Raw genomic sequence first — 12,402 nt, forward strand, 5'->3', positions numbered from 1 at the left:
TTAGAGACATGGGAGTCACTACTTTTACACAAGTAGGAAAAAAATTTCAAAATTTTCTGAGTGCTAGATATAAGATAGTATTGTGATGGTGTAATCAAAATGCTAGAGGTCTCGTAACATCAATGATGCAATTGAGAATAAGGATATAGCCAATAATAATAGTATATCAATTGTTATCAAAAGCTGACAATACAAGTGTTTTCGTGGACATCAAAGATTTCGCAAAAGGTTGCAAGGGAATAGGCCTCAAGGTTAGCAAAGGGTTCAACCAAGAGCATGCCATTATTTTGGAGCAAACAATCGATTTGTTGGACTTTCGATAAGGAATAAGGCTAAGAGAACATCCTCATAGCATGAAATTGCAAATGACAGATGGTTGACATGACTGTCCCACCAATAACACCCATTTACCTGGGTAGTAGTGATATAAATAGAGATGGCTAAGGAAAGTGAAGAACGGTATGGTTCTCACATCAAAGTAGTTGAAGCAAAGTGAAGAATGACAAGGTCCCAATATCAAACTATTTGGAGCTTGTAGGGAGACCCAATCCAAAGAGTTCTCACTACGGGTGAGATAACAAACAACCAACGAAGTCTACAATGAGCCCCATGTTAGATGTAATTGTTGAAATGCATTGTGGTTGAGGAATGCATGGAGGAAGTATGGCCATTAATAGATGCTAAAGCCCAAGTCAATTTGTGTTACTTAATTTCACTATTCTTAACGAACTTTGAAGGAGTTGCATGGTAGAGATTTGAATGTATGGGAGAGAATTGTCCATTAGGAAAAATATAAACTCAAAAAGGGCATCATAAGAAATTGAATAGGAAAACTTACACTTATATTAGCCCCTCTTCCATGGTCATTATTACATGCCTTTATGTCCCGTAGCCCCCTTACATTCCTAAGGTCCAACCTACCTTTTGCCATGAACTCCATCTAGAAAAAAGGTCTTCCCCTTTCTTTTCACCCTATTCACTACTCTTTTTCATCAACCAAGATAGGATCCACTACTTTTCCAAATGTTCCATATAAACAAGTAAGTTTTAAAGGAGGCTGCCTATGTGTGCACAGCATGCAATTAAGTAAGTTTTAAAGGAGGCTGCCTATGTGTGCACAGCATGCAATTTTGCATGCCGTCTTACTTGACTAAAATTTAATGCTTGTCATATCTTACTTACCTGACTCCTTCCTTCTTTTACTTTCCTTTTGTAAATACTCTTACACTTTGGTTTCTATTTCCATAACTCCATCTTCAATCTTCCTATCCCCTTATAGCCCCCTCCTTGCCAACATTTCTTCTAGCATCGTAAAAAGTGCAAGCTCTTTGATAAGTGACTCCTTCAAGACCACATTTTTGTCTCAAGTTGCAAGCTCACTAACAAGTATTCCTCCCAAAGGCTTAGCTCTCACATTGGCTTGGGTGATTTTGCCAAGATTATAGAGAAAGTATTTGGGAAACTCTTATTGTTGAGGCAACAACCAAGTCTAATCCTCCTCTAACTCAAAAATTTACATCTCCAAAATAGATAGAGCACTCCAATAATTTGAATGAATGGAGGTGGCAAAAATGCTCAGGTCCCTAAAGAAAATATTGTGATTTCTAATGTCACTCCTCAAGAAAACATATTGCATTACAACTGAATGAATATTGTGATTTTAATAGAATCTACTCACTATTTTGAACCCAACAACATGACTACAAGAAGCATGATTATTACCCCTTGTTAGCCTATTGTCTCTACAACTCTTATATATTGTAAAGAGCAAAGCCCCTCTACACTTGTAAAGTTTAACTCTCGTCTCTTGTAATACAAATTCACTACAAATTTATAAGTGGCAAGTTGAGCCTATTTGATTGCCAAGTTTCAAGTTCAATTATTGATTCAACCAACCGAGGTACTTTTTCCATTGCTTAATATTGCCAATTTATAAATGGCAACTAAGCTTATTTGATTGCCAAGTTTCAACTTCAATTATTGATTCACCCAACCAAGGTACTTGCTTCATTGCTTAATATTACGCCTAAAATGTAAGTAGTATTTGCTTCATACTTAGGTTTCATTGTCAATACTCTACTGATACATATTGGCATTTCTATTAGTGAGTGTAGCTCCCTTATGCCAATTGTTTATCTGAACTAACTGCAAAAATATTTGCTCAAAGTATTGTACTAAATAAGGGATTGTATCCCATAGTATCCAACATAATGTGTAATTTTTCCAAATAAACAAAGTAACAAGCAATGCATATGAGAGTATTACATAGGTTCTACAAAACAAAACATTACATTTTTGAAATGATGAACGAATTAGAGTTAAGTCACTTAATGAGTGCATTACGAATCAACTTGGGGTGCTTGTTGATGGAAGTTTTTCATTGGGAATGAAACTCAAAAATTGAGTTTCATTCCCAATGAAAAACTTCCATCAACAAGCACCCCAAGTTGATTCACTACTTTCATTTATCCTTTCCTAACGATCATTTAGATCATTTCCTACCAATGCTTCTATATAAGGTGATTTTTCTTTTTTTTTAAGTGACAAATAGGGGTATTCAAACACCTTAGCAAGGATTTTGTAACCTACAAACAAGATAATTCAAAACCTATGGAGCAAAGAATAGTCATTATTTATTCAATCTAAGCGCTATCATCATGTGATTCAAAAAAAATGAAATTTAAATTTAAATCACAATGGCAACATCATTTTCTACAAAGCATGCTTTCACCGACTTGCAGTTATGTGCCGTTAGTTTCAATTGGTTAAGAGATTTTGGGCAGGCAACCCATGTAACTTGAATTGCGGACTATCACATTGCTAACGATGTGTATGTGCATATTATAGAGGAATGTACATCCTTCATGGTGGACAATTTCATTACCATTGTCACCAAACCATCATATGCATAGAAAGTTGAGTTAATGCTTTACCTATGTCATCACATCATCATCATTGTAGAAAACAAATAGGATTTGACATTGTCTGTGAGCCAAACTTTTTGAAAACCACCTTTGTGAAATCAATTGATCCTCTTTAGCAAAAGTCAACCAAATTACATGCTTTTGAACCATAAGGAGAGGAAGATAGGGTCTCTTGCAAGCAAGCTTGAATTGAGACAAGACTTTTGTTTTAATAAAAACCTTGAAGGATAAGGGGGGAAATCTTATGTCACCTAAGACAATAGCATATGGTCAAATTTATGAAACTGAGGTGCATGTGCACAATATTAATATTTGTATATTACAATTATCAAAACCAGTATGGTGTATTCTTCATTCTTAATATTACATTGCATTGTAGAGTCACCAATATGACACATTTTAACAAATTAGATACCGGCACGTAATGTGGAAATCCTAAGACTATGCTTCTCTTCTTTGCCTTGAAAATTGGAGGGGCACATGCCTTACTAGTGAATGACACCTTGTCGTTAGACTCCCCAAGCGTGCCAACCTCTTCTGATTTCTTTTTCACTTCTTTGCATGTTCTCTCTCCTAGCACTATTCAAGAAAATGTCAAAGACGCAAAAAGGTTGCATTATATTACATCAAACTACTACACACCTAAGCTATACATATCTTCCTACTTACCAAAGAATTTGAAAAAATGACCATCTCATGATGCACCTAAGGTCACCTAGCATGCAATTTCTAATACATGCATGCATTGTAACTTCACATCAATGAGAGTCCTGGCCCAGTTCCCGTTTGCTTTTTCATGTATTCATCTGAGAGGCGCATTTGCATCACCATATCTTGCTCCTCCACAAGAGACCTCCCAGCCTCTATTAAATTTCCTACACTTTGCTGAATGTGAAAAAGTAAATGATTTAGTTCTCTCTCTCTCTCTCTCTCTCTCTCTCTCTCTCTCTCTCTCTCTCTCTCTCTCTCTCTCTCTCTCTCTCTCTCTCTCAAACACACAAACACAAAGACACACAATGAAAACCTCCATACATAAGTAATAGGCTCTAACACTTTGCTAAATGTGATATTGAAAACCTTTCTTCTTTTAATTTGCGATGCAAAAACACTAGAAGGTAATTCAATAGAATAGGATGCTTGGGGATTGTGCCCCCTAAAATTGTCTTTCGCACCAAAGGGCCGGTCTTTTATCCTTTCCCTGTATATTTTCCTTTCCCTCAAATATACAAGGTGTAAGTTTTAGAGAGTACTACAAAATTGCTGGAGTCAATAGATATCCAATTTGAGACCACATCCATTCTCATGATGAGAAAAAGCCATAGAACGATTAGAAGTTCAACAATTTGACTAAGGCTGGAGTTGAGGCTTTGAATCCCTTTTTTCACAATATTCCCTTGGTATGTTGGAGTGGAGATTCTTGATTAGGAATAGAGTAAGAAAAAGCAAGATTAGTCACACAAGTCATGTGTATTTTGTTGGAGTTGAGGCTTCGAATCCCTTTTTTCACAATATTGCCTTGGTATGCTGGAGTGGAGATTCTTGATTAGGGATAGAGTAAGAAAAAGCAAGATAAGTCGCACAAGTCATGTGTATTTTGATGTGTTTGGTGGACTTCTATGAAGACTGTTTGATTACCATCACTCAGTAGTGCTCAATGACTAATGATTGGACATGTAAAAGGATTCTTACGCTTATTGGAGGTGGCCTGCATATTCTCCTTCATTCTTTTTCTTGGTGGCGTTTATGGCATATATGGATACATTTTCTTATGATTGGCAAGACTTAGTTAACTCATGCTATTGGCAACATTCTTCTTTTGAGATCTTTAACAAAACAACAATAACCTTGCGTTCAAGTAAAATTTGGGCTAAGAGAATAGCGCGATAGCCTCACTTGAGGTTTTGCAATGCCATTCACATGGGCCTTTCAATTGGCCTATTGTAAATGTTGAGTCTTTTGATTACCTTTAACTCTTGTTTTTCTTTTGGGTGGGGTATGTGTGCACGTGCACACGCGTGTGCGTGCGTGTGTGCATGTGTGTGCATGCGCTTGGGGGGTGGGGGGTGTGTGTGGGCACATGTTATTATCAATGTTTAAACATTAAATCGCCACCAAGCATTTTTGTTAAATATATAGCCTACTAAGCAATGCACAAATCTAAGCACAAAACCAAACCAGGCAAACAAAATGGTGAACACTCCGAAGAAAATTAAGTCTAACCACATCTGCTTGTTGAGCTAGATTACCATTAGGTTTCATTAAACAACGCCAAAACTCAAATTAATGAATATCAACCATTCTTTTAAACAAGGAGTGATTTGAGAGAGTTTCAATGTTCCACACGTAAACCCTAATTGGGAGGACCCAAACTTTCTATAAATAGAGAGCTTGCCCTCCCATTCAATCTAATCTCACTTTTGCAACTTTCAATCTAATCTCACTTTTGCAACTTTCAGGTGCTAGACTTTCATTGTCCACACCTTGTTCGTGGAGGACACCTATTTCTAGCCTCTACCTCGCATTTTCTGTTATTGCCAACCTTCTAGAAGCTACATTTTGCAACTACCGGTTTACTTAAGGCTACATTTACTGCACTAACATCCTCCCTATCAATTGATGACATCATACCAAGCTGTGTTTGCTATTCATCAAGCTACATTTGCAAATATTCTTATGTTTTGATATTCGGAGAGCTGTCAAGTCTGCCTACACACTAAAGGCTATGTTTTGCGGTTTTCTCTCTCCTTACTACTGATCCAGCATCTACTGCTACATTTGCTGCTACCAAATGTCTTCAAAGGTTGGCTTACTACGTTTCAAGATCCATTAGAGTATGACACACTCTCCAACTCATTAACTCTGCATCAGTCCTTGACACATGAGAGTTTAGGATACAATATTCATTCACTACATAGTGTGTTTACTACATAACCATTGTGCTATACAGATTTTAGACTCTTCGTTGTGTTAATTGTCTCTAAGTTAGCCTATCCCTAACTATATTTTGTTCAATTTGTGCTTTGTCGTACGATTTTATTTGTATTTCAATGTTATGGTATTTTTTTAAACATGGTATCAGAGCTTGGATCTCTCTAAAGAAACCCAAGCTTTTGATATGAAAGCCCTTCAAAAGAAGCAAGAACAACAAAGGGCAAGGTGACTTTGAACATGATATCACCATTTCATTCTCCAAAGTCAAATCCATCAATAAACTAGTGAGAGTGGGTCTCACATCTTACTCGTCCAACATCCGATATGGCCAAAGAGACTTCAAACTACATGGAGTCCAAAGACCATACAAGATATCTAGAGCCGAGCACAACTTATTCTCATGTATCGGGCTCAACAAGAACTCTCTCTCTCTCTCTCTCTCTCTCTCTCTCTCTCTCTCTCTCTCTCTCTCTCTCTCTCTCTCTCTCTCTCTAACAAATGCTGCCATGTATTCAACCTAACAAGATGAGGTAGCCACTATAGGTTGTTTCTTACTTAGCCACGAAATGCATGAGCAACCTAGAAAGAAACAATGTCCACTAATAGACTGCCTAGTATCTAAATCACCAACCCAATCTAAATCATTGGAAGCCTGTAGGTGCAAGGGCTCCCCCCCTCTCTGACGGGAAATAATACATATAACTAAGTACCTTGCAAATATCTGAAGATCCACTGAACAACTTGCCAATGTATTGTTCGTGGACTATGCATAAACATACTCACATGCGATACTACAAACTGTATGTGAGGACGTGTTGCAAACGTAGATAAAACAGCCAACAACCTCACTGTAACTTGCAGCATCAAACATCTCTTCACTATTATGCATGGACAGCTTTGACCCTAGCTCCATAGGAGTGCACATAGGTTTGTAATTTTGGATATTAAACCTATGCAAAAGCTCATCCACATATTGTGATTGCAACATGATGATGCCATGTTGATTTTGGGCGAATTGAATCCCTAGATAGGAGGGTAAGCAACCCATATTTGATATAGCAAAAGCATGTAGCATACAAGTACACACATGACCATGCAACAAGGTTGGCTCGAGCAATGCCCTCGCAAGGGGTGAATCATCCATGCACAAACAAGAGGGGAAGTAGATGAAGTATGCACAAACAAACCAAACCTTGAAAGTATACTAGAAAAGAGGCAATCCTCCTCGTACCAAATTGATGCCGATAGTGGAAGAAGAACCAAGACCCACCCTTAACTCGATGTGGAGGGGAGAGACCTATACCAATGCTATCATGCAAGCACTGGAGTGTGCTTGCATGAGTGTCAATCCATTGACCCCCTTCATGAAAAGGTCAACAAAAGATTTGGATCATAAGGAGAGGGCCAAAGAGATTGCTTCTCAAAGAACCAATCTACTCAATGATATCAAGCCAACATAGCTTGTTTCAGCCCATAAAGGGCTTTCTTCCAGTGAAACACCGTGTCCTCGTGGCCACCACTTTAAGTGGCTAAGCCACATAGACCTCCTCTTCCAAAATACCATTCAGATAGGCACGTTTTACATCCATCTAATGTAGTGGCCACTTATAATGGGCAACAAGCTCGAAAGGACATGGATGAATGTCAAGCATGCAGTAGGGGCAAAAGTCTCCTCAAGGTCGATACCTTCTTTTCTAATAAAATCCAAGCACCACTAAGCAAGCCTTATACTTGTCCAAAGTACCATGTGCCTTATACTTAACTTGAAAGATCCACTTCTTGCTGATCACCTTCTTGTAATGAGGATGGTCAATAAGATTTCAAGTCCCATTTCAATCCATACTCTCTAGTTTGTGCTCTATGGTTGAATGCCAATCAAGATCTCAGAGACCTGCCTTCCATATCTCAAGCTCACTATACGCAAGATAATCAGTTATAGGGACTGACTCATTAAAAAAGCATCTAGGACCATCTAAGGGAGTATCACAATGAAGTATACCCAAATCACACAAGGTCTACTAGTAACAACAAGGCAATGGGTCCCTCAGAGCTTGTCCAAACGTAGACCACTCTATTATGGGATCAAGAGCGAGAAGTGATCTAGACTCACAAGGCATAAAAGAGAGCATCTCATCAATAGATGGAAGAGAATTTAGGATATCCCTCTCAACAAAGGTGATAGCTCACCTAGTGTAGATCTTGTTTATGTGGGGATCAAACACCCAATAAGCCTTTCCCTCTAAAGAATTTCGACCACTTGTCATCTCTCTTTTTTGTGTGTGCACACACGCATAAGCACAACACCCAACTTGCACGTGGGCAAGAGAAGGCTTTTTGCCATAAAATGCCCTAATGGGGGTCAAACAAGGTACTATCATAGTTGGTGAGGATATACACCATAGTGTTAACTACATCAAACCACATGCACTTTGAAAGCTCCACACCAAACAGCATTAGAACAAGCCATATTCATGATTGTCCTATTATGTCACTCTACCACATCATTCTATGCGGGGCACTCTTTGTTAGATGAACTCTAGCACAATCTACAAATATATTTGGCTAATTTTAAGCAAGGAATGCCATCAACAAGCTTTCTCCCAATGACTCATAAAGAGTATCATACAAGATGTGTCCAAGACGATAGTGCCATAAACTATCTAAATCAAAGGAGTCTCAAGTCACATGTGTGTACCTCCTGAAACTCGAGTTCTGTGTGTGAACGAGAACTCAGTCATGTAATAGAGGCCATCCAAATGTGTAGTGCCACAAGCAGAGCTGGCAAATCTAGATAACCTAAAGTAGACTGACTCGAAGCTAGAGGAGAAACTAAACTTCATCAAGCGTGGCTTGATTTGGGCCTTAGTCAGTATCAAAAAAATCAAACAAATAGTAGAAATTTAGGCCTTAGAGTCATTACAATGACAAATAGATCCACATTTTGTGAGATGAAAATGTTGCAAATGGGGCCCATATGGTGAGAAGCACCACTACAAACAATCCATTGGATTGGATGGCCCTAGAGAAGCAGGGGTGGGCCTCAATTGACTGCTCTGACAACTCAATAATTTGGAGTAAATTGGTTCTCAACAAAGGCTAAATGGGCTTGAAGACCAAGGTCCATCAATGGTCTAGCTAACCAATCAGATATATCCTTATATCCTTTTAATGTGTGAAAGGGTGCTCGCTAAGAGGGATTGCCTTGGGCTGCCTTACCAACAAGTTGTGTATTGCACCACTCATCGTTATGAGTATTTTGATTTAGATTTTCAGATACAATGTTTCCCCCTCTTTGCCCTTGTTTGTCTAGAAATGCTAGGGTTAATCTCTTAGGCCTTGGCACAACATGCAATGTCCATATGGCCATGTCCATATGGCCTGCCTTCAAACACTGGGTATAGAAGCCGTTTTTCTTAGGCATATTGCGCCACAACTACTTAGGGTCCAGTTGCGTGGAATTATTTTGCAGAGTATGACCTTTTCCTTCAGACAGGGCGGGCGGCAAGGGGGGGGGGGGGGGGGGGGTGGCTCATTACGTTGCACAGTATGACCTTTTCCTTTAGACTTGACCCATTAACCAATTTTCACTTATGTGAGATAGAAAGTAGGACAACTTCTAAAGAAAGTGTATTTTTCTTACGAACTTGATCATGTAGCCTTACAAAGGATGAGAGATGGCAATCAAGGCACATGAGGTGATGAAATGATTAGCTGAAAAAAAATTACTTTGGAGGTAGCTTGTTTAAAAATTTGTGATTGTCTTGTGGCTTTGGTGTGTGGGTCGAGAATCTCTAGTTAACTAAACTGACTAATCATCTCTGAGACCACTAGCATGCTAGGTGCAAGAATCAAGAGTCCATGTCTTTGAGCGCCTAGAGGCATGCACAGACTTGATTCAAAGGAATCCCCATCATAACACTCCTAAATCCAATTGGCATAGTAGCTAGGACCTGGTGCACATATGGAAATCCTAAAATTGGAATACTCGATAATAGACCGTAAGTCACGTCCACAAAGGCTAAGGGTTTGCCTGATGGAAAACCAAAAATCTAGCTCCTAGTCATGCCCAAGGAAACTGGATGGCCAAGAGAGGCAAAGTTGGGGACATGTCTAGGGATAAACTACAACGAAATTGAAGTCCCTATGTGAGTGTTACCAATAGTCTCAATACGGCATCCCAAGATATTTAGATGGCAGGAAGAGATAGGAGAATTCATGTATGTGTGTATGGAAGCATTTGTAGGTACTACATGAGATGAATCGTTCAGCAAAGAACCACTAGAAGTAGGAAGTTGCAAATTAAGAGAAATAACTGCTCTGTGATGGGTACCTCACTTGTTCTAGTTCACATAGTTTTGTGCCAAATTTTCATAGTACGTTTTGTTGGTTGCATGTTAGCTAAAACAAGATGAAAGAAATGATTTATAAAAGAGTCATGCAAACCTGACTACAACAAAGTGGTCGTAGGATACCCCTCTTGGTTGAAAGTGGTCAGTTCTCTTGCAGAAGAAGATACTAGATTTTCCTCAATTACCTTCTCCAACTATGTGCTACTTCCAAATAGCCTATTAAAGTCAAAACTTAGATACTGTGAATTCATCAATAAAGATGAATAGAACTTCCTCATAGCTTAAATCGATGGACTTTGAGAGGACTTGAGGAGAGTGTTGGTGTCATGAGGACATGTATTTGTGCAAGCTTCACTTAACATGTGGATTAGTTTTTAATCACAGGTTTAAGTAAATGTTACACATGTGAGGTGCTACTAAGGTTAGTGCAAATTTATGAGCTCAGGACCTAAGGGAATTAATAGATGTCAAAACAAAAGTTACAATTATCACACTAGGTGGTATCTAGTGTCACAAGTGTCAGTTGGTAACACTAGAGATATGGCGTTTAATGGTACTTAACGTCGATCTAATAGTCAAGAATGGCACAAGGATACTCAAGAGATGAAGTGCCCAAACCAAGTTAATTGGTTAATTACTAGCTGGTCATACTGTTTATCTAGGTATTGAAATAATTATTATGTATTGATTTCAATAATTGAGACTGAAAAGTAACATAATAATGTGGATAATGCTGAAAATCCATTTGGAAAGCTTGCCACTTGTTAAATTTTCTAAAGGGAGGCTCGAAAAAACGTGGAGAAATCTAGGAGAGCAAAAACAGGGCCTTACACACACGCGCGCACACAAAGGATCATTCATTCTTGCTGGAAACACATCATGAGGAGCTAGAGCAACCATCTTGAGCTGAGTTTCACCATAACTATTAGGTATTTGGAGATTTGGAGCAACTAACAACTGAACGAGATCCCAGGTAGCTAGGCGATGATCCCAGACTGAAAGCATTAGCAAATTTTGGGTCTCCAAGTGTAGGTGATAGCATTTATTGCTATTGGAACAAGATTGCAACTGCATTTGACTGATTTTCAATTATTTCTCGTGACAAAACTCTGAATCTTCTCTCCCCTCAACACTCTCTCTGATTCCCTAGCCATTTCATAACCTTGCTCCAAAAATCTTAGCATTTGGATCTTTGGAGGTTGAGGAATCTTGATTTTCTTTGCTGTAAACCCTAATTTACAACAAAAATTAAGGTTAAGCAACTGCCTCGGAAAGCGTGCTAGACTTTGAAGACTCCAAGACTTGAATTATTCACGACTAAAGGTGATTTTCAATTGAAATTAGGTGGAGGACCAACTAGCCATCAAATTGGGGCATTTCCAATCTTTTCGAAGTGGATGAAGACCAATTGATTACCCAAATCAAAGGGCAAATCAAATTGAAGACTTGCTATCACTTTGGACAGCAAGGGAAGTTTGAATTGGAAAGGGGATAGGAAAAATCCCATTGTAAATCCACTTCTACTTCGATAAAGCAATACCAAAAGGGGTGTCAATTTTGAGGCAACTAGGTGTCCATTGTCCAAAGAATTATAGGTAAATTTGTATTTTTAGTTTTGCAATAAATGCTTAGTGTTGTAATTAAGTTGTAATCAAGGAATTAGCTCCCATCCACTGAAGGAAGGCTGGCTACATGGTTCCGTTGCCACAATACCATCAAATCCTATGAATCTGTAAGCCCATGGCACTTGATTGCAACTGGCAATCATTACAATCTTGCTGAAATTGCTCTCAGCACTGAATTGCAGCAAGTGTGTCTTCACATGGTGATACGGGATCAAGTGGAGAGGATGCATCACTCCTTGGCCATTCATGCAGTGAAGGGGGAAAGTGCAATGATTGTTGTTGGACATGGTTCTCAACATGGAAAACAAGCTAAAACGTGAGAAATGACCCAAATGTTGGCAATTCTGTGCATCAAGAGGCTGATGACCAACAAGAGGTTGAAGAATTCAATAATAGCTCAAAGGATCGGATGCGAACAATAGCAAAACTCTATGCTGAATTAACAAAGTATCCCTAGTTTACCCGATTCCTGAAAGCTCCAAGGAAGGACAGCAAAGGCAAAGAGAAGAAGACCTCTTCTAAAGCTTCAAGATAGTCGAAAGAACCAAAGGAGATGCCTAAGCCTTCTTTGGA

General features: G+C 38.8%; 1 protein-coding gene across 1 annotated transcript in view; it reads right to left on the reverse strand.

Annotated features, from left to right (window-relative positions):
* Positions 1-3,176: 3,176 nt before the first annotated feature.
* The window catches only part of LOC148034741 (P-loop containing nucleoside triphosphate hydrolases superfamily protein), a 57,618-nt gene continuing 48,392 nt past the window's right edge, over positions 3,177-12,402 (reverse strand). Inside the window, exons 12-13 of the mRNA XM_087679697.1 lie at positions 3,700-3,809; positions 3,177-3,503 (exon numbers count right to left, since the gene is read on the reverse strand). Coding sequence (XP_087535823.1) covers positions 3,434-3,503; positions 3,700-3,809 — 180 coding nt within the window. The 3' untranslated portion in view covers positions 3,177-3,433. The remainder of the gene's footprint in view (positions 3,504-3,699; positions 3,810-12,402) is intronic.

The sequence above is a fragment of the Lygodium microphyllum genome, chromosome 6, assembly GCF_053477565.2.
Source record: "Lygodium microphyllum isolate KBCC chromosome 6, Lygodium_microphyllum_v1.1.10, whole genome shotgun sequence".
In the NCBI taxonomy this organism is placed as follows: domain Eukaryota; kingdom Viridiplantae; phylum Streptophyta; class Polypodiopsida; order Schizaeales; family Lygodiaceae; genus Lygodium; species Lygodium microphyllum.